At 36.0% G+C, this 22,995-nt stretch overlaps 1 protein-coding gene across 2 annotated transcripts in view; it reads right to left on the bottom strand.

Annotated features, from left to right (window-relative positions):
• The window catches only part of IQUB (IQ motif and ubiquitin domain containing), a 102,219-nt gene that overhangs the window by 72,041 nt on the left and 7,183 nt on the right, over window positions 1-22,995 (bottom strand). For both annotated transcript variants that reach the window (XM_059171727.1, XM_059171726.1), the window contains exons 3-8: window positions 21,367-21,501; window positions 18,262-18,423; window positions 18,003-18,175; window positions 17,269-17,424; window positions 12,302-12,512; window positions 6,553-6,728 (exon numbers count right to left, since the gene is read on the bottom strand). In XM_059171727.1, the coding sequence (XP_059027710.1) occupies window positions 6,553-6,728; window positions 12,302-12,512; window positions 17,269-17,424; window positions 18,003-18,175; window positions 18,262-18,423; window positions 21,367-21,501 (1,013 nt within the window). The remainder of the gene's footprint in view (window positions 1-6,552; window positions 6,729-12,301; window positions 12,513-17,268; window positions 17,425-18,002; window positions 18,176-18,261; window positions 18,424-21,366; window positions 21,502-22,995) is intronic.

The following is a 22,995-nucleotide window of genomic DNA, read 5'->3' on the forward strand; positions in this document are numbered from 1 at the left end:
AATAGATATAACCTTGTTTGGGATAGGCCTCAGAGTGTTACTTAAAGTTTAATGTTTGTTTCAAGGCTCCTTTTTAAAAAGTTTTAAGGTATAAGCAATCTTGGGATAAGTTTCATATTGTGATATTTTAAAGTCTAACTAATATCTTTATCTTTCCATGCAATTTTCTTCAGGGTGGTTCTATTAAATGCAATTTCCTTTCTTTCAGTAATGTGGACAAAACCTTTTGCTCTGCAGGCAGTAACTTACTTCATTTGTAATAATTCAAGCATAACTACCTTTTAATGAAATGCCTAGTTCATCTACTAGATTGTAATTTAGCTGGTAAGACTGATTTAACTCCATCTCCCCTCCAAGTTTTTAGCCCAATATAATATGGTATGATATGGTAATATTTTGGATTTTTTCCAAATACATTCAATGTCCAAATCCTTCCCACCCTCCAAGTTTTAATTCAAACTCTACCTTTTCCATAAAAATGCTTAACTACTATGTTTTGAACCAATAACATTGCTGGTATCTGAAGGGCTACTGTGAACACATTTGCTACTTGCATGTGCACACACATGCACACACACAAGTATCCAGTGTGTCTATTTCAATCACTCAGGGCAATGAAATTTAAATCCAAATTGTTCTATAGTTATCTTGTTTGTTAATTTTATTTCTCCCAAAAGATTATAAGAAATAAATCTCTCACATAGTTCTGTATATCTGATAGGGCCTACCATACTCCATTCATTCATTCATTCAACAAATATTTGTTGTGTTTACTATATATTAGTGAATTAGGCAGAGTAAATAAAATAATATACTGACTTCAAGAACTCTCAAAAATAATAATATGTAAAGATAAGAAAATAAGTAATTAAAATAAAGAGTGATTATGCTTGACGATTGCAGGTAAATAGGAAACTAACCACAGGTTGCTATGAAGCAATTATTGGGTGAAAAGAAAATCGTATCCAAGATGAAACCTGAAAAATAACCAGGAATTAGCCAGAGTAAAGGGAACTGAGCGATATAATCAAAGAATCCTGGATTTGAAGTTTGAGTTTCTCAAGTTAGCAGTAAAAGATAGAAAAAAATTCTGTTTGACAAAGCTGTTTTTACACTTGGATATATTTCTGCCAACACTGATAACCTGGTCTTCATTCAAGTCTAAGCTTCTTTGATTTCAGGCCTTAAGGTATTTTTTTTTTTTTTAACTCTGACACAGGAAAATGCGTCAACCTTGCTTGTGTCTCTTTCTTTTCTTTTTTCTTTGAATGCTTTGGCTGTAATAAGAGATGTACAACAATCATGTTCTTAAATTGCTTTGGAAAACAGGAGCGTAATAAATTCCATTAAGCTGCCAACAATTGAGACAGGGCAGACTCCCGAGGAGAGAAACAGAAGAACAGCAGGAAGACACATTTTAAGGAAGGGAAGGTGGAGAGATAACAAAAACCTTGAGAGCAGCAGGCTTCCACAGAAGAGGAGAAATGACTGCACTGGGAGAGGAGGGCTTTCTTCCTCCTAAATTAATACTCAGGTCCACAAGGGCACAAATTAAGAATAACCCTAACCCCCCAAAAGCTACTGCGTAGTGATCAACTTTTCTTTTACAACAGCAAAGGGGTTTTGTTCATACACAGAGGACACCCCTGTGAACTACGGTGCTCAGAGAGAAGCAAAAATCGGTTGCATTTTTCTATCCCATTAGCTGTTGGCCATCAGAGTATGGGGGAGAAAAAAAAAATTTAAATGACAGAGCTCACAAGGACTGCAGTTTTTTTAGCTAGTGACTGTGAGAACTGGTATATGAATCAAAGAAATAAATGGCCTTGACTCTAGAGAAAATATCCTGAAGAAATTCAAATTGTCTCTTTAACACAGTTTGGGTGAAGAGAACCCAAGATACACTAGAAACTGGCTAATGCTTTTTTATTCGAATTTCTTGGCCTGCTTTTTTTCATCTCTATTGGCTGCCAAGGTCAATGTTTGATATGTTAAAGATTAAAATTACAGATTACAGATTATTTAACTTTTAAATTACAGATTATTTAACTAATACTTCAAAAAAAATCTACAGATTTTTTAACTAATACTTAAAATTACAGATTATTTAACTAATACTTCAAAAAAAATCTTTAGATTAAGCCTTTTTTGGAGAATGAAGATTTAGTATGAATCCATAATAGCTGATTAGTTTAATGCCTTGATTGGACTATTGGAAATAACAGTATTCATTACTCAGAAATTCTATGTGCAGGATAAGAGGATTAAAAATATTAGTTCAGTAAACCATGTAATATTTAAATACAAAGTAGTTAAACTAAAACCAAACATAAAATTTTATTCTCCAAAGTTATTTCCAAATTATAGGAAAATAAATATATTCATTATATATCTATACATTTCAGGGCTAAATGCGGATTTTAAAGTCTGCATTATAGCTCTGATCATTAGTTTTGACATTTGAAAAACTCTGACATTGATTGGTTTTAGGGATTAATTAATTATAAGCTACTTTTTCTTAGTAATAAAAAAAACCTGCTGGATAATAAGTTATTTCAAGTTTTATGAAATCAGCACTGTCTCTACCTGAATATTAGAGACAGTGCTAGATGTGGGGGAGGGAAGAGGCAGACAGGCCTAAAGAGGAGTAGATATTATAGAATTATTTCCAAGGAAAGATTATAGAATCTATCTTTATTGGTCGGTTATTTATTTATTTATTTATTTGACAGAGAGAGAGAGAGATACAGTGAGACAGGGAACACAAGCAGAGGCAGGGGGAGTAAGAGAGGGAGAAGCCAACTCCCCACCCAGCAGGAAGCCCAGAACCCTGGGATCATGACCTGAGCTGAAGGCAGATACTTAACACACTTAAGACTGAGCCACCCAGGTGCCCCTAACTCTATTATTTTCTATAATGTTTAGTATGGCATCCTATACAAAAAAGTGATTTAAATGAATTTAAATAGAGTAACAAAGATTTTGTAATTTACCATAACAGGTTAAAAGTAGGCCAAAGTCACTGTTAGTCAATATTTTTAAGGACTAGACTAATTAAGCTATGTAATGGATTAGAATCAACTTCAAGCGTAGTAGTGCCAACCTGTGGATGTGTTTTCCTTGCCCTGAACAACATTTTGGTCAAAACTAAGGTTAAGATTCCCTTGTATCAGCTAAAATGTCCATTTCCTTTCAATCTTAGCCTGAGGATTGGTTTATCAACTAAGGTAACTGTGAATTTAGAATTCAAATTCTAAAACCTATAACTCACAAAAAACCTTTCCCCTGATTTCTACAAGTTCTTGTGGCTAATTTTTCCCTTTTTCCTTCAGTCTTCTGGTCTTGCTTGCATCCTTTTGTGTTGTCCTGAATCAGTGTGGACACTCACTAAGCCCCAATCATTTCTCTTGTTCCGTCTCCTCTTACTGACAACAACAACAACAACAAAAAAAAAAAAAAAAAAAAAAAAAAAAAAAAAAAAAAAAGAAAGAAAGAAAAAGAAAAAGATAAAATCTTGTCCTTAATCATTTATTTAGTAAAAAGTCACATTGTGCCCATTGCCTTCCAACTGTCTCCTCACTCGACCTTCTCTTTTTCTCTTATGGCAACACTCAAAGACTTCCATCTTCTTGGCAATTCTTTCTATACTTAGGATCCTTCAGGGTCTTAGTTCCTACCCCAAAAACTTAACAGTTTTTACAAAAAAAAAAAAAAAAAAAGACTAAGACCACATCCTTCTTTCTCATGAATATTTTTGTGAACAACATTTCTCCACCTCAATTTTTTTTTTTTTTTTTTTTTTTTTGGTGCGATTTCAAGACCTTCGCACAGTGCTACACTTCATGAGAAAGAGCAATGGGCATCAACGGGCTCCAGAGTCAATATTGTATATGGGGACTTGATCTCTTTATAATTCAAAACAGGTTTAGATACAATGTTAGACCTGAAGCCTGGGGTGGTGGGGCAGGATGGGAGGGGGTATAAAGACATAAGTAGGATAGATACTGTGTAAGTATTAACAAGAAGGATTTAAAGTAGTTTATAGCAAACAACCCATCAGAGAAAGCCTAACTAGGGACTCCTGTAGAAGTTCTAGCCTCAAATGAGGAAGGGCAGGTGCCACTCATCCTCCCTGTCCACCGCACCTCAGAGGCCTCCAGCTCTTTCAGACATCCTGGGTCTCTGCTGCCCTATGTCCATGCTACCCTTGTGGGTAAAGATAACGATCAGACACGTAAGGAACACAGTTCCTGGTGGTGAAGCTGGATTCAAGATAAAGAAACTTGCTAAAGGAATAAGTTTAGTTTGAAATATGACTGGAAAAATAGGAATATTATGCCTCCAGCTTTTCTAGAATGAAGACATTCAAGAATCTGAAATGACAATATCTACAGTGCCCAATTTCTTGATAATACCTGAAATACGAAATTACACAACCATTATTTCTGTCCCTTTGTTTTCCTCCCTGCCTTCTCCACAAGCATTTAGTAAAACTCAATGATCAGCACCCTGCTAGGACAGGAGGACACAGAGAGAAAGACTGCTCTTGGTTAAGAAACTCAGTAGCTAAGAATGATTCACAGATGTAAATACAGATATGTAAGTAGATATAACAAAAACTGACCACTGTGTACTAAAACTAAAGTGAAACAGGGTCTCATGAAAGTGTATAGCACAGGCTAGAGTAGGACGATCAGCAGATCCCTTCTGGGAGAAGGGGCATCTGAACTTGTTTTGAAGGGTACGTAGCTAGCTAGCTACTAAGGAAGAAGGGAAAGGATGTTCTGTGTGGAGGCAACACTAGAGGCAGAAGCATGGAAGAAAGCACGTGGTCTTTCTGAGGCTGTGCAAGTGAATGCGCACAGCTGGAGGAGGGCAGCTATAGTTGCGAGGAGAGATGACAGTGAGACAACGGCAGGACAAGTGAGATGTGCTGAGGATCAATGACGAAAATCCTTGCTCCCTGAGGACGGTAAGGAGGGGCAGGAGCAGAGCTGTGTGGAGGGAGGTCACTAGGGCAGCGGTCTGGATGACAGAGGTGAGACTGGAGGCTGAGCCTCATGTGGAGACAGAAAGTGATCCAAATGAGAAGGAAACCCACATTCAACTGAATCACTGTCAAGCTCACACACACAAGACAAGACCTCTCATGACCGCCTCTGAGGGGACCCAGGGGAGCAAAAGAGAGGAACTGCTCCACAGCATTTCTTCAGAAGCCTCCCATCCTTTCATTCTCCAGCAGAATCATAGGGCATTCCACCAGGATTCAGATTAGCTGTGGTTCAGGTCTTCGCCTGCCTGGCCTGTTCGGGTACAGGCAAGGTCATCAGGGTGCTATGGCAGAGCCATTTCCCTATACGCAGTAGTGGCTTTGAAAAGATAGAAATAAAGGACTGAGAAGATCATTAAAGTCATAAAACAAACTGGTTGGTGGTTGGATGGGATGTCAAGAGTAATGCCCAAATCAGATGGTTGAAAAGCGAAAAAAAAAAAAAAAAAGAGTAATGCCCAGGTGTCTGCCTGAAGCAAATGCACAGATGACGAAACATCCATGAAAACAGATTATGTGAGTGCCACAAAACAGGATCAGTTTGGAGATGAGGAACCAGTGAGATGGTTTAATTTCAGTGTGGACATGTCAACTTAAGGTGTATTCTTGGGACACCCAGAGAGCAATAACAATAGGCAATTGAATATGTGATTTGGAAGCTCCTGAGAGGGGTCTGGTTTGGACCTGCAGGGAGTTCCAGCCTGTACGTAGTAGTTAAAGCCACAGGAAAATTGAGATCAAACAAGAGAGTGTATTAGTAAAATGAGAGGGCATTTATAGTATCAAAAAACCAAGTTTTTAAAGAATGAATATTCTCAAATAACAAGAAGCATACAACTTGAGTCATCATAGGCAAAGATCTTGAAGAACTCTATCAATTCTATCTCTTTTCTTCTTGTGTCTGGAATGGCTTTTAATTGTTGGGAAAGATCAGATTTACAAAAGGAGATCAGTCACTATGGAAACACGCTATGCAATCAATATCAAATGGGCCATTTTAACAAGAAAAGATAATTAGTTTTTCCCTTAAGTGTACATTTTCATGGTTTTCAATAATCATATATGTTTTTGATCAGAAAGTTCTAGTCAGTTAATGACCTGGTGAGCAGAAGCAAAAACACAAATCTCTTTTCCCCAGGTTGCTTTCTATGAGACATCCCCAACGCAGACATTTTGTGACTTCAATAGCTCTCCATTTCATCAGGGTGTGCAATTCTTCTAACTCCCAGAGCCAGCCTAAAGCTAAATGAACAGTCACAAGGAAGGTATCTTTATTTTTTCCTTCATGGCCAAAACCTTTTAGTTAAGAACATATTGATTTCATGTTAATTGTCAACTATTAGTCTAGGCCACAGCTAAAAGTCTAAATCTGTAACAGATAAAAGGAAAACACACACAAAAATTTTAAACATGCATACAATGTAAGTCTCTTCATTAGTTTATTATTCTACATTCTTAAACTCAGGATACATTCTTATTTAAATAATTGTTACTTTACTAACCTTATCCAAAAAAGCTTGTATTGATGCTTCCCGGTTTGCCATATATGCGATGTATCTATGCCTCCCAATGGAAGCAATTATCTGGGCCTCTTTCTCCAGAAGTTCACATAGAGCAGCTTTCCTTTCAGCTCCAGTGAAAGACTGGTTAATGCGTGCAAATTCTTCTTGCTTCCAGACTAGAAGAATAACATGAAAAACTCTTGAGTTTTTAAAATCCCACATCTTTTCAGAAAATTTTTTTTACCTCATATCCTGACAAACAGTATTTTATTTGTAGGTCAATTTAAATAAAATTATACATGAATATAAGCATCCATATTGTACACCTGACATATGAAAAAATAGGATAAATGGAAGCTGAGAAACTTAAAGCAATAATATTCGAGTCAAATAAAGGGAAGATGAAGGAAATCAGCCCAGATAATGTTACATTATGCCTCCAAGTAACCGCATGCTCCCCCCCAATATTGAAAAATATACGGTTTGGGTGTGTAGCAGCCATGAACATGTACTACTCAGATCCCCCTTCAAGAATACGTTTTTGCCAGCTAAGCCAAATAAGGCAGTCAGAAAGACAAATACCATATGATCTCACTCAGATGTGGAGTTTAAGAAACAAAAGAAACGAACAAAGGGGGTGAAAAAAGAGAGGGGGGCAAACCAAGCAGCAGACTCATAACTCTAGAGAACAAACAGATGGCTCCCAGAGAGGAGGTGCGTGGGAGGAGGGGAAACAGGTGATGGGGATTAAGCATCCACTTTTTCGGGTGCCCTGTGGGCTCATTCCGTGGAGCCTGTAACTCTTGATCTTGGAGTTGTGAGATTGAGTGCCACCTTGGGTACAGAGCTTACTCAGAAAAAAAAAAAAAAAGAAAAAAGAAAAGAAAATGATTAAAAAAAAAAAAGAATAATTTCCCTCAGGAAGATAACCCCTCAAAGGAAGATACACAGAGGGTAACATGTTATTTCCTTCCCATATATAGGTATATAAATATATAAATGTGGTTAATATTTTAATATATATACATTTCCCATATATATATATGTTTAGTAATCTGATATATGTGAAAATACCCATCACTGAATTGTTTTTTACCTTTCCAGCTAAATTCCTCCATAAGATGACTCAAATTTTTTAGTCTTAAAACTAATGATTTTTTTTTTTTTAAGATTTATGTATTTATTTTAGCGGCACCTGGGTGACTCAGTTGGTTGAGCAGCTGACTCTTGATTTAAGCTCAGGTCATGATCAGAGGGTCCTGGGATCAAGCCCACAAGGGGCTTTGTGCTCAGCCAGGAATCAGCTTGAGATTCCCTCTCTCCCTCTGCCCCTACCCCTAGTCATGTTCCTCTCTCTCTCTCTAAAACAAATTGTTTCTGGCCTTCTTGTGTTACAACCACTGCCTTTGATAATATCTAGTTTTAAAGTTTTATCAAACTATTTCTTCTTCCTCTCAACTTTCCATTTGAAATCATCCTGATCAGGCCAAGGACATGCCACTGATACTCTTTATAAGAATCCACTCTGTCCCTTACCAGGAATACATTATTCAGACACTGCACAGCTTTGTCTGTTGAAAAAGAAGATTCTTAAATTTAAAAGCTAAATTGTCTTCAGCAAAAGGGTTGCAAATTTAAGGCCTAAATTATGTTATGAAAGTCCAGAAAATCTATGATTGATGAGTTTATCCTTTAAGAGTAGTTCTACCAACGAAAAGAACTTTTAAAAATTTGACACAATCCATATATCCAAAGGCAGAATATGAATGAAGAGAAAAATTGCTTGCTTGTGGAAATAATAACTGAGAATATTTATCTCATGGGATTATATAGATGTTCCCAGAAAGCAAATAAAAACTGAATGATAAGTAAGCCTATTTTACTTCCAGTTTTACATTAGAAACCTTTGGGACCAATAATAAATTTAGGCCACTAGGATATTACTTAAGCTATTCTACCAACCTCAAATAGCAATATACTACTCTCCTAAGATTAATACTTAAGTCCTGGTGCATATATATATATGCACTCCAATTCATTTATATTCATATATATTCAGACTTCACATTTTGCACAAATTATTAGTATGATTTTTTAAAAGGGAACAATCCAGTGAAGCTAATTAGAAATTAAAATAATGGGCTTTCATTCCAACAAAATTCTCCATTAGATGAACAACCTCCTGTAAATTTATAGTAAGGAATGGAACATGGCATCAGAGAAATAGCATGTTGCAACTACCGATAAGGAATAGAAACACACAGGAATCAGGAGTAGATGGACAAAACTTACTTTCTTTCTGAATTCACAGTTTCCAGACCTACCTATACAGAAAAAACATTTATGAAAACAAAAGAGATCCTGCCCCCTTTCATAAAACATATGTTCCATGGGGATGATGATAATAAAAACAAAAACAAAATTAGAATACTGAATTAGTTTTCGAGGACTGCCATAACAAAGTATCATACATTGGGTGGCTTAAAAAACAGAAATTTGTTTATGTCCTCACAGTTCTGGAAGACAGAAGTTCAAAATCAAGGTGATGGCAGGGTTAGTTTCTTCTGAGGGCCTCTCTCCTGGTCTAAAGGGACACCATCCTCCAAAGTCTCTACATGATCTAATCCCCTCTCCTTATAAGGACATCAGTCATACTGGTTAGGGCTCATCCATGTGACCTTATTTTTTCAAAGGTCCTGTCTCCAAATTCAGCTATATTTTGAGGTACTAGGGGCTAGGACTTCAACATATGAATTTTTGGAGGAACACAATTCAGTACATAACAGATGTCAATAGCCACCAATATTTTTAAAGAAAAAGTTATTAAAGGAACTAGTTCATTTGAAAGAATATATTTATTTTATATCCTTAATTTATCTTCTTGGACAAATAATCCAATTTCCAGGTCCGAAGTTCAACTATAAAATGAAAGGACAGGACTAGTCCTAAAGTCTCTACACATTCTAAAATTTCTGAGATCTAAACTTGAAATTTTCAAATAAGAAATAGCAGAACATACAATATTTTGTCCACCACTAGCAATTGATAATCTGCTTTTTAAAAACCTCATTCACAGACTGAAAGCCTAAATGGAGAGAATCAAGAAAGATTCAGTGAACGCCCAGAGCCAGAGTACGTCAATGGACTCCAGAAGATAGAGGTCAAGATAGATTGAGATCAAGAAATAATAATTAGAGAAGGTCAGAAAATGCCATCAGCACAAGTTAAAACAAGGCAAAGAGTTAGCAGATTCAATTCAACAAATATTTACTACATAAAATGAGCAAGGGTCTTATCAGGCGCCCTCCGTACAAATGTACACAGTTAAGAAAGTGGTGTTTACAGAGAATCATGGACAAGGAAAACAGGCTCTGAGCGTAATTCGTGCTGTCAAGAGAAGTCAAGAGAAGTTTCCTAAAGATAATGATCCCTACTCTGAAGTAAGAGTGACAATTCAGATCTATGAAAGGAGTCACCTTCAACATACTGCTACAAGAAAGAGGGAAAAAAAAACATAAAAATAAAATAGTGTTGCCTGGAAATGGTATTGACTTTCACCCATTACATTTTCTTACATACTTATATTCATTTTCTTAAAATGATATATTTTGCTTTTATTACCAAGGGACGTATTATCCAAAGGAAAAATAATTAGGGGCTGTAATTCAAACTTTGCAATCGCCACAACGAGCCACAAGAGGGCAGCAGTTTCAAAGACAACACAAACAACTTCTAAATTATTGAGTTTTAGCTTAGAATTTCAGGGCTGGAAGAAAACTAAGAAATGCTTCTCTTATGTAAAAAATTTCATTTTCTCCCATACAAATCATGTGTAGACATACAAAGTATGTGTTTTCTACTTTAATATAGAAAATGGTATAAAATTATTTACCATATAACAGTAACTTAAGTATGTATGTCTTTGCGCTTTTAAACTACTTTCATAAATGCAATATTTATTTTCACTTTATAAAGCCCTGTGCAGTAAATATGCCAAAGATCATTAAGTCCTTTCAATTTTTATTTATTTATTTATTTAACAGACAGAGATCACAAGTAGGCAGAGAGGCAGGCAGAGAGAGGGGGAAGCAGGCTCTCTGCTCAGCAGAGAGTCCAACGTGGGGCTCGATCCCAGGACCCTGAGACCATGACCTGAGCCAAAGGCAGAGGCCTAACCCACTGAGCCACCCAGGCACCCCCTCATTAAGTCCTGCTATAGATGAAGAACCTAAAGCTTAGGAGTGAGTGACTTGTCCGAGTTAATAGCCATTAAATAGAAAAAGTAGAACCTCACTCAGCATATTTTCTGTTGTTTGCACAACTGTCTGTCAACAGAGCAAAATAACAATAAATATCCTTTGATTTTTTTCATATGTGAATTTGGAAAATAATTTGAATAGAGTTCTGTTATGCCAGAACTTAGTTTCATGCTTGTTAGTAAGACCTTTCACAGACATAAGACCTTGCCAACAGTACTGTCTTTTAACTCTTAACACTTAGAAACAAACTTCATTTTCATCTGAGAGAAAATGAAAATGGAAGTGAAGTTTAAAGTAAAACAGAAAGTATTTGTGGAGGTCAACAATTAGGAGAAAGGGAAGGCAGACGTAAAGCTGAAGGAGAAGGCTGTTACCTCAAACACTGCCACATTTCTAAAGACACTCAATTTTGCATGTTGCCAAAGAGAACAATGTATTAGTATTGCTTGTTATACCAAGTGTTTAATTGTTTCATCTTTTGGTAAATATCATGTTACCATATAGCTATTTAAATAGACCCAACATCTGACACCTAAAATTGAATTCAATTACATGTTCTGTTACTCAAGCTAGAGATGGCTGCATTTCAACATCTTTGGTTTTCCCCTCAGGGACCCACTCATTCATTCTATCAATATTTGTTGGGCATGTGAACTAAGCACAGAAAAAGAAATCATCCAAAAAAATTAATAATAAGTTATTCTCTCATGGAGATTACCATCCGGTATTGAAAATTAATGTTAAACAAAAAGATGTGTTGAACTGTGGTGGTGACATAAATGAAAAGTTTTGGGTACAGTGGGAATGGTGATGACAACAGGACATCCAGGTTCTACTGTCAGTCACAGAAGCCTCTGGCAAAATTTAAGCTGAGATTGGAAGGAGGCAATGGGAAAAGGCTTCAAGAACACTGTAGCTACTGCCCTGAGTAGCTTGGCCAGTCAAGTAACTGAAGCTTTTAATTGTGTCAATGACTAGCACACATCTTGTGGAAGAAATAAGGCATAAAAGTCACTTGTGTTGAGACAATACATTTATACTGATCATTAATGGGTGGGAATTAAAAGGTATTGCCCATCTCCCCTCTAAAGAGCGGAGTCAGAGATAGGCTGTTAAACTGAAGGATTCCAAATTGTTCAGCTCTGAGTTCACAAATTGCCAAGACCATCAGAGAATCAGATTGGACAATACTTCTCTTTTTACCTCACAGGGATGATCAAATGAGATAATACACCAAAACCACGTAATTTACAGAGCAGTATACACATTTTATTTACCCATTGCTAATATAAAAGCATTCCCAATTTTATTCCTGCCTTAGTTCTTGTCCCAAATGTAAAACATTATTTATCTCTTTAAATTCTCCAGTCGAAGATTCCCACGACATCATCCTGAAATAATGTTTTTTTTCTGTCTTTAGTAAACCTGTTTTTCCTACTGGTGAAAACTTATAAAACTAATATTTTATGTGAAGGCTATTTCAAACTCACGTTCCAGTGCATTATAAAGAAGCTCAAAATCTTCTTTTGTTTGAGGATTACGCCTCCGGTAATAGTCCAATTTGATCCATTCCTCTTTTTCTTGTATTTTCCTTACTTCTTCCTCTGCTTCCCACTTAAATCTTAACATTTTCTGTCTTTTTAAATTCTCTACCACAACTTTAGCATGCCATTGTCTATAGTAAGTCTGTAGCACTACTACCTATAGTTAAATTAAAAGGAAATAAAAAGTATTCATTATCAACTGTATCAGACAATAACAAAAGGCAATGGTGATTATTTCTATTTCAGTGTAGTAATTACTAGAAAGTACCGAGAGTCTAGGTTTGCCCTATGCCAGGTGTTCTCACACACATTAGAACATACAAGCTGTGGGTAATGCACAGTAGCAACTTGGCTTTGAAATCTAGCAAATACGCCTTCCTAGGAGGCAGTTAGTACAATGCTCAAGAGCACAGGCTCTGGAGTAAAATTTAGTCTAAATCTGCCCTCCGCTACTCACTAGTTTTTTTTAAATTTTGATTTTGCATATAAAGCCCTCAGCTTAATATATCACAAGTCTTCAATAAATACCATTATTGTTATGAATATTAATTGTCTCTAGTTTATCTTAACTATCATTAGCTTAGGCTCATATTTAAAACAAAATTTCATTAACTAAACACAAGGCAGGTAGGTTATATGTAGAAGCCACCAAAGGCAGGTTAGATAAAGGAAAGACTTAAGCAAACACATGTTTGTTAAACTGTGAGAAATATAAGTATGTCTGAGGTTACAGTACAGTACTAAATCCTCAAGAAACTTGCAGTGCAGCTAAGAGAGCTCATATTTGTATTTACTAAACATGTAAATAAAATGTGGAGAGGTTAGATCAAAACTGAGGACAGAGAATATGCTGACTCATCCCTTTACTATAGCCTAATCCTTGGTAATTACAGAAAATCATGTAAGCAGAAATCAATAAGGACATTGGGTCATACTAAAGGAGTCCTTCAAAGGAACAGAAACTCTGAAGAATTCCCTCAAGAAAGGAGACCCGTAGAATAAATTAAAGAATCTATGCCTAATCGTGCACGGGGAAGGTGGAAAGGCAAGTTAGAAAATACAGAAGAGTGAAAGTCTACTCCAGCCCTTAACCAATGGATCCTATGAGCAGAAGGGATGTTCTGGCAATTGATAAGGTAACCGATTGAGAAATGCAGCAACAGAAGTATTTGCCTCTAGGCAAGAACAGTTAGTGTCCCAGAGCCTGGTGACACCCAGGATGAACAGAAGCTCCCTCTTCAGAACACTACCTCTCTTCCACAATCAAGGCTTGGACATCCCCTAAAACTACCCCATAAGGCTGTAGTAAACAAATATGCTTAGCACACTGGACAATGGGGACTTCAAATACCCTGCCTACACACTGAAGAGCAACCAAACATTTGGGAAAAGCCCAAAAAATCTAAGGCAGCTCATTCAACAAAGAAAAGTTTACTTTTGTGTGAAACAGAATTACTAGAACAGTGGTTCACAAAGAGTAATGGTCAGACTAACAGTTTCATCTGGAGAACTGTTAGAAATGCAAATTATCAGGCCCCACGCCAGAGCTACTGAATGAGAAATCCTGGGTAGGGCACAGATTCTGTATCTTACAAGTTCTCTTGGTGTTCCCAATGCCTGCTAAAGTTTTAGCACCACAGTACTACAGTAAAACAAAACAAAACAAAAATCAAGACCAGACTAGAAAGAGTTAACATTTTCAGAGAAAAAAAGGAGGGGGCATTGAATCAATATTTAAAAAACAACAAGATTTTACAAAATTTTTATTTTTTCTTAATTTAAATAAAAATCAATAGAATTCATTTAACTTGGGTGCTATTACACTTATTAAATAGTGACACTAAAACACAGTTGTTTAAACAATAAATACAAGTTTTTCCCTTCTTATATCATAATCCAGGGATTAGCAAGCAGTTCAGAGCTGGTAGAAAGCTCTATAATATTCAACAAATGGCTTCCTACTTTTAGGACCTAGGTGGCTGGCCCATTTCTCATCATCTTCCAACCAGTAGAAAGGGAGAAAAAGACAAAAGAATGGCAACTCAGGCCTGGGTTGCAATGTCACAAGCAATGTCACAAACAACAGTAATCTCAGTGCAAAAAAAAAAAAACCCACAAAAAAACAAAAACAAACCAGCCAGCAACTCAGCTGAGATTGTCTTCTGGAGCAAGCAATAGACAGGCAGACTAGCCAGAAATTAGTCAGGGAGATCAGGAAAATGAGATAGCCATAGTGAGCCATGATAACCTCCCAAATATCCCTAGTAGCATAAAGGCTGAACACATGTGCAAGGATAAACACATATTCAGAGAGCGGAAAAGGTGTTCCCTGTTTCCGTATCCCAGGCTGCGAGGTCTTATGCAGAAGAAACGCAAGAAGAAAACCCAGCAGAAAGTAAAAGCCAGGATATAAAGAAACTGAACTTATCTGGACTTTGAATGCATCTTTCAATATACACATGGGTCCATTAGCTAAAGTGGAAGTTTTTGTTTTTGTTTTGTTTTAAAGTGGAAGCTTTACCAGATCAAGGAATTTGAGCACAACCTCTGGTCGATCATTACCTACCATTAGGCAATGCTAAACCAGGGGTCCTCAGGAAGGCAAATTTAGAAATAGAAAAACAATAACAACAACAAATTGACCAGAGACATCAATGACTACCTACTGTGATAGAGACAGACCCTAAAGCAGGTTTTAGCAATGGCACTGTTGATACTTTGGACAAGATAATTACCTGGTGCAGTGGGGCTAGTGTTCCTATGCTTATAGGATGTCTGGCAGCATCCTTGTTTTCTACCCATTAAAGCATGGTAGCACCCCCTGCATGTCATCATATCAAAAATGTCTCTGACAATGTAAAATGTTGCTAATAAGCACATGAAAAGATGTTCAATATCATTAGCCATCAGGGTATGCAAATCAAAACCACAATGAGATATCCCTTCACACTTACTAGGACATCTGTAATGAAAAATATAGACAGTAACAAGTGTCGATGAGGATGTGAAGATATGTGAAGATATTGGAATCCTTGTCCACTGCTGGTGGGACATAAAATGGTGCAGCTGCTTTGAAAAACAGTCTGGCAGTTCCTCAAAAAGGTTAGACATATACTTACCAAATGATCCAGCAATTACACTCCTGGACATATACCCAAGAGCAATGAAAATATATGTCCACATAAAAATTCATACACAAATGTTTATGGCAGCTTTATTCCTAACAGCCAATAAGTGGAAACAGCTCAAATGTCCATCAACCGATAAATAAACAAAATTCAGTATATACATTGGCATGGATACAATAGGTATATCCAGTTGAGTATATACAATGGGATATTATTCTGTAATATAAAAGAATGAAGTATTGGTACATGTCACAACATGGAAGAGCCTTGAAAACATTATGCTATGTTTTTAAAAAGCCAAGCACAAAAGATTACATATTGTATGATTGCACGTATATGAAATATCCAAAATAGGTAAACCAACAGAGGCAGAAAGTAATTAGTGGTTTCCTAAGGCAGAAAACATTGGAGGGAAATAGGGACTGACTGCTATTGGGTCAGGATTTTTTTTTTTTCTGGGATGATGAGAACATTCTAAATATTGTATAACTCTGTATGTAATAAAAATCATTGAATTGTATACTTTTTAAAAAGTATATATTATATTGAAAAAGGGGTTTTAAATGGGAAAAAAACAAAAGAATTAAAATGTTTCATTGGAAAATACCTATTTAACATAAAAGACAGCAAAGGAAGAAGAGAGGACAAGAGAGACATCTGACATACAGAAAACAAATAGCAAATGGCTGATATATTCCAACCTTAACAATAATTACATTAAATATAAATGTATTAAATACTTCAATCACAAGGTAGAGATTATCAGACTAGATAAAAAGACAAAATCAAATTATATTCTGTCTATAGAGAAATATTCTAGATTAAGACTCAAATAGGTTGAAAGTAAAAGGACAGAAAAAGATAGACCATGCAAACAAAAACATAAAAGAGTTGGAGTGGCTATGTTAATATCAGAGAAAACAGACTTTGGTGTCCTTTTGGTTTCAATTACTCTGAAAAGCCCCCTAGGTGATTCTACTGTCCCAATAATTAAGGCCAAGGTATAGAGAAGACAAAGCTAACAATGCCCGAAGGTTACACACAGACCCTTAGGAATCCCTAAGAGAAAGGGAAGGAAGGATTAGGGGCATTTAGGATTCTGGTTCCTTCTACTGGGGGGAGACTGGAGATAAAAACGGCTTTTAATACCAGTGAAACAGAACTCACACTAATAAAGATTCTCTCCTTGACCAAACTCTAATCAGGCCCCTCTGAGCATTTTTTTAATTAGGCCTCAACTTTTGGGTTTCTGTGATCATGTCTGAATTGTTCAATTTTAGCAAAAGCCTGCTCAGTCAGTTTAACCAGGATCCCATCCTCAATATTTAATGAGGCTCTTATAATATATAAGAAAATTTGATCTTATAATGTACTTATAATATATGGCTCCAGACAATGCCTAATCAACTCTGGTCTGCCTTCAATAAAAAATCCTGTTTAGGATGGTTTAGCCAGAATCTCCCCTTACCTGTGATGTTTTCTTAGTAATTTTCCATCCACTCACCTCTACCCTACTCCCTGGCTATAAATTTCCACTTTTCCTTGTATTTAGAGTTGAGCCCAGACTCTTTCCCTGACCAAAAAGCCCCATTGTAGTAGCCCCTCCTAAAAGTCTGCCTTACCATCTTCAGTATGTGTTGAGTAATTTTTTCTTTAACAGCACCCATGTGGGTTGTTTTGTAAGCTAGTGTGGCTTAAGGAAACACACAAAGATGCACACAGAGCAACTGGCTCATTTCTTTCATTCTTAATAATAGTATTCACTCATAATAAAAGTTATCTTACCGACTGTAATCTTTGAGCATGGTATTCTGCTGCCGAAAAATAATTTCCGGGTGTTATCAGTTTATCAGTCATGTTTGATACATATACACCAATTTTAGTCATCTGTGTGGATGTTGTATTTGTAGTCTGTTGGAGCTTTTTTCTCTGAAGAACTGTCTAAAATCAAAACATAAAAATTTAAATGTCTACTATGTACACATCTAAGTGAGTAAAGAGGACATTTTTCTGTGTTCAGTTAATTTTCTGTTATTGTTTGAATTACTGTATAATTCCTTGGAAGATTTTCACTTAATTTTTTTAGGTTTTTATTTAAATTCCAGTTAGTTAACATACAGTGTAATATTAGCTTCAGATGTACAACAGAGTGACTCAACCCTTCATGCATCACAAGTGTACTCCCTAATCCCCATCACCTATCTACCCAACCCCTCACCTCCTCCCCTCTGGTAACCATCAGTTTGTTCTCCATAGTTTAGAGTCTGTTTTTTGGTTTGCCTCTCTATCTCTCTATCTCTCTTTTTTCCCCTTTGCTTGTTTGTTTTGTTTCTTAAATTTCACATATGATTGAAATCAGACAGTATTTGTCTTTCTCTGACTTATTTCACTTAGCATAATACTCTTTAGCTCCCAACCACATCATGGCAAATGAGGCAATTTTTAATTTTAGAGAGGTACACAGAACATCTGTTCATTCTGCAGTTTCAAAAACCTACACAGAAAAATAAAAATATTACCTGGGTATCCCTACAAAATACATTGTCTTTTTGGGGAATCTTTTTAGGTACAGTTTGCGTTCCAGCATTGTGATATTCTATTCCTGTTATTTTATGTCTGAATCCACCAAGAAACGGTTTGTGAAAGTCAGATTTTATAATCTCAACAGCTACCTCCTGGTACTCAGTAATGCCTAAGGGGGTAAAACCAAGATTGAATGAAAGTTCACCTACAAAGGGACTCTAAAATACTTTATCTAAAAGACATGAAATAACTAACCAGTTTGTACTCTGACAGTTATGATTTGAGAGGCATCATTTAATCCTTGTATTCTTTTGACTGGAAATAGATCTGGATCTGTAGAAAAAATTTCCACTTGTACAATATCCTGTGGCTTAACTCCATGTTGCAGTAGAGTCTCATTATTTTTAAGAATCATTCCTAAAAATGACATGAAATTAGAAGTGCTATGACAAAGAAATAACCATATAAACTCATTGTAAGGGGATGGAAACCATCAAAGATGATTGTATGAACACATAGAGTTCAATTACTGAATAGAATATTGATGATGTCTACCCCTTGGTGTAATGTTAGTACAGAAAATGCCACAATGGGAAAAGTTAAGATGCAAGAATTCAGCATTATAAGTAAAGCTACAACTCTCACAGGATTTCTCTTCAGAAATACAAATATATAATAACCATGCAACTCTATAACTATTTAAAAATAAAAACATATTCTATGAGCAAAATCATATTCTAAACATTGAGATTCTAAAAAATCACAATGTGTTACGTGTGAACATGGACATATCTAGATCAGGGAAAATTTGATTATTTTCATACCCATTCCTCTCTCCAGTACAGAAAAGCATATACTCAGAGTTCTGTCCTTCCCTTTCTGCTTCTATAATAAGGAAATCATGTAAATAAATTCATGAAAAAGTGGAGTTAAGGCTTAGGTTTGTGCTGGGAAAAAGTGTACATCACTTTATTTTTATGTTATTTTATATCTTTTTTAGTTCTATCTCCCTTCATTGGTATATCCTATAAATTTACTCAAATTTTACCTATTTCAAGGAATACAAAACTATATATAATGTTATTGGCTGCTGTTTGATAGAATCTCTATCACTCTTCCGATGCATGGTCTTCCTAAATTACAGGTAGGAACTCGAACATACCAAAGATTTTGTGACACTCATTGTTAGAAATATATCAGATACCACCAGTCCATTTTAGCTATGTTTAAGAAAGACCCATGAGTTTCAATTTCACACCCCAAATCCTTAACTTAAACAAGTAACATGAATATTATATGGACTTGTGAAAGGTTGCCCCAGAATATATCCATATCCTAATCCCCAGAACCTATGAATGCTAATTTACATAGCAAAGATGTCTGTAAGTTTTATTAAGTTAAAAAGTTTGATGTGAGAGATTATCCTGGAATATCTATGTGGGTCCTAAATGTAATCACAAATGCCCTTAGAGAGGAAGAAAGGGAGATTTCACTACAGAGAAGAAGATAATAAAACAAAAGTAGAGAGAGATTTGAAGATGCTCTACTGCGTGCTTTAAAGAGGGAGGAAGGGGCCATGAGCCTATGAATACGGTGTACAACTCTAGAAGCTGGAAAAGACAAGGGAGCAGATTCTCCCCAGAACTTCCAGAGGGAGAGCCGCCCTGCCCACATGTTGGTTTCATCTGACTGAAACTGACCTACGATTTCTGACATCCAAGACTGTAAGAGAAATCAGGTGTTAAGTTATTAAGCTTGTGGTTAATCATTACAACACCCATAGGAAACCAATATAGATTCCCAGAGCCCTTGTCATTCCTCTAGTTTGTGGAGGAGGCTTAATCCCACCAAATTTGAACTCCAATTCTAGTACTAGAAAAAAGCACCTCTGTTAGAGAGCAGCTGACATAGAATCAAGCTCTTTTATTATCACGGCTGACATAAGCCTGTTACTCAGTGGTGATGACTGGCACCTACACATAAAGTTTGGTCATGAAATACAAAGAACAGAGAGTCTCAAATACCACTGGCTAGCTACTCCAGTCTCAAAGTGCTCTCTCCTCCAATTCTAAACTTCATCTTATAGAGAATGCCAAGCAAGCAGTCTCAAACTCTGTTTTTGGAGTCATACCTATATTTAAGTTCAGATTCTACCGTTCATTTGCTGTGTGAATTTGTGTAAGTTTCCCAAGCTTTAGTTTCCTTCCTTCAAAAAAAGTTAGTAATAATACCTACCTCAAAGGGTTGTTGTATGGACTGAATGATAATGTGATAATGTAGGTAAAACATTCTGTAGATGGACTAGCACATAGTACATCTCAATAAATTAACCATCATGATTGTTATTACTAATAGCTATTTAGTTGTTTCCCTACCCGAGCTTTAATAGTCAGTTGTTTGAATACATGAGCATCTCAGTATTACAACACATTCATTATAATAGTTTTCTAAAAATAATTTTGAAATTGAACTGATTGTTTTCTCTGATTTGATGAGGAGGAATTTAAGAGGTATGGTTTACTCATTAGTGTTTAGGATTTTCCCACATGCAGAAAAATGTTTTTATTTCCCTGGAAAGTTTTTTTGTGGCATCTTTATAAGTTAAAACAAAAACTTCAAAACTAAAATATTAGCATCTGTGCAGACATATTCTACAGAAACATTTATTTAGCTAGGCTGCTCTTGCTCTCTCTTTCACAGTTACAAAGACTATGTCCTCTCAGGACACGAGGCTACTATAAAGTGGGCTACTCAATAATGCCCATAAAAAAGAAATCAACTTGAACACCATGGGAAAGTGAGTTGACCTTAATGTATCAAGACTGACAGAGAAACCATCTTCAGTCCTTTTCTTATTCTATACATACTCATTCTTCATCAACTTCCCTCAACCTCATTGTCTCCCACTCCCCGCACAGAACCTACTTCTAGCCACTCTAAACTTCTTACAACTTCCTCCAGAGTCCCAGATTTTCTAACTTCTTTGGGACTTAGCACAAATATTACCACTTTAATTAAATGAAGCTTTCTAGACTCTGTTTCTTTCCTCTCTGTTCTCACAGTTTTTTGTGCATATCTCCATTAAGACATTTACACATTATGTGGTAACTATTGCATCATCTTTCTGACTAGTCTGTAAACAATTTCAGAATGAAGATTTTGTTTCATATTTCCTTACGTCTTCAGTTCTTACCTAAGTACTAAGAACAAGTATGTCCTCAATAAAAATGTGTTGAATGAATGCATAATCATAATATAATGTTCAAAGAGTAGATATCAATTTAACAAATCAAAGATCTTGATTATGCACGTGATAAAACTAAAGAAGGCTTGGTAGGTTTTATTAGCTTCCCAACTTACCTGAATATCTTATCTGCAGTATATTAGATGGGATCTTTAGTAGATATGAAAAATGATCCTTGAGGTATTTTACAGTGATATCTATTTTAAAAGGCATTATAATTTCCTGGCCCACAGGAAAAAGTACAACTTTTACTGTAGATAAAAAGAGAAAAGAAAGAACCATAGTCAAAAGCAAGGGTCAGCAACCTCGAGTCCACAAGCAGAGAGAAAATGATGGAGCAAGTTAACCTTAATTTCCCCCAACCCCAGCTCCAAGTTCCAATCTTTTTTCCATTCTCTGCTATGAGGATCCAGGCACATTCAGAATTACCTCCTCACTCAGAATTCCACAAGAAATAGGAAATAAAACTAAACTGCTTTCCAAGAGTCCCAATATTTGATATCATACTGGTATTAATTGGTACTAATCTGGTATTGGTATCTGGTATTATATTATTCAGATATAAATAGAAGAACATCTCAGAAATGTACTGAATAGCAGAACGGGAGACCCGGAGACCTAGGGAGTGTCCTTGAAGCTGTGATGTGCATGTGCAGGCCTTGATTATATATTGATAGCATACATCCATAAGTCAGTGCATATTCATGAAGTTAGGAAAATCCAATAGAGAAATTTTCAAAGAAAAAGATATCTAAATCCATTCTTCTTCCCATAATTGATTTATGACTATGGCTGCCAAAATGTAAAACAGAAAAATCACTGTTCATTACAAATATCTAGAATAACTAATACAAATCTACTTTTCACAAAAATGGACATTACGTGGCTCACTACCCATTCTATAAAATAGGAAATGAAGACACTTACATGTTGATAATAAAGAAAAACCTTATAGAAGCTTCTTATAATGGGGTAAACTTTCTTTTTTTATATCTACAGATTTTTACATTTTAATGGAGAAGATGTAATGAGTAAGATGTAAGAAGTGAGTGACAAGTGACAAGTAAGATAGAGGGTGGAGTACACACTGTAGACCAAAAAAGTTTTGTACATTTCTAAATTCCTGACATATGACGATTTTCATAAAGCTAAATGACACATTTATCAATAACCCTAGAATAGAATTTAACTAGGCATTGATAATGTTGAGGTTCTTTCGGATTGTTAAAACTTATTTTCATAGCTATCAACAAAGAAAACACTCTCACAGATGTTGAATTATCAGAAACCTAGTCTAGTTGTTTTATAGAGTCAAAATTCTATGGTTAACATATTTTAACATTTTCATGGCAGTGATTTCCTAAGCTTTGGGAAGGGGAGGTATGTGAAGGAATTCACGAACCCTAGAAAGCACAGGGCCAAAACAACTTTATTCTAATTTCCATGTGCTTATTAAAAACTACAGTATCAGGCAATCACAGAGATATCAAAAAATGGAGCCCAGGGACTGCCTGGCTGGCTCAGTCAGGAGAACATGTAATCTTGATCTCAGGGCTGCAAGTTCAAGCTGCACATTGGGCACAGAAATTACTTTAAGATACAAATGAACAGGTCTTCTTGACTGGATTGTTTTTGGGTGCTGAGTTGGTTAGTTCTTTATAGATCTTGGATACCAAGGGGATGCCTCTTACACTGTTGGTGGGAATGCAAGCTGGTACAGCCACTCTGGAAAACAGTATGGAGGC

This window comes from Mustela lutreola, chromosome 4 (assembly GCF_030435805.1).
Source record: "Mustela lutreola isolate mMusLut2 chromosome 4, mMusLut2.pri, whole genome shotgun sequence".
Lineage (NCBI taxonomy): Eukaryota > Metazoa > Chordata > Mammalia > Carnivora > Mustelidae > Mustela > Mustela lutreola.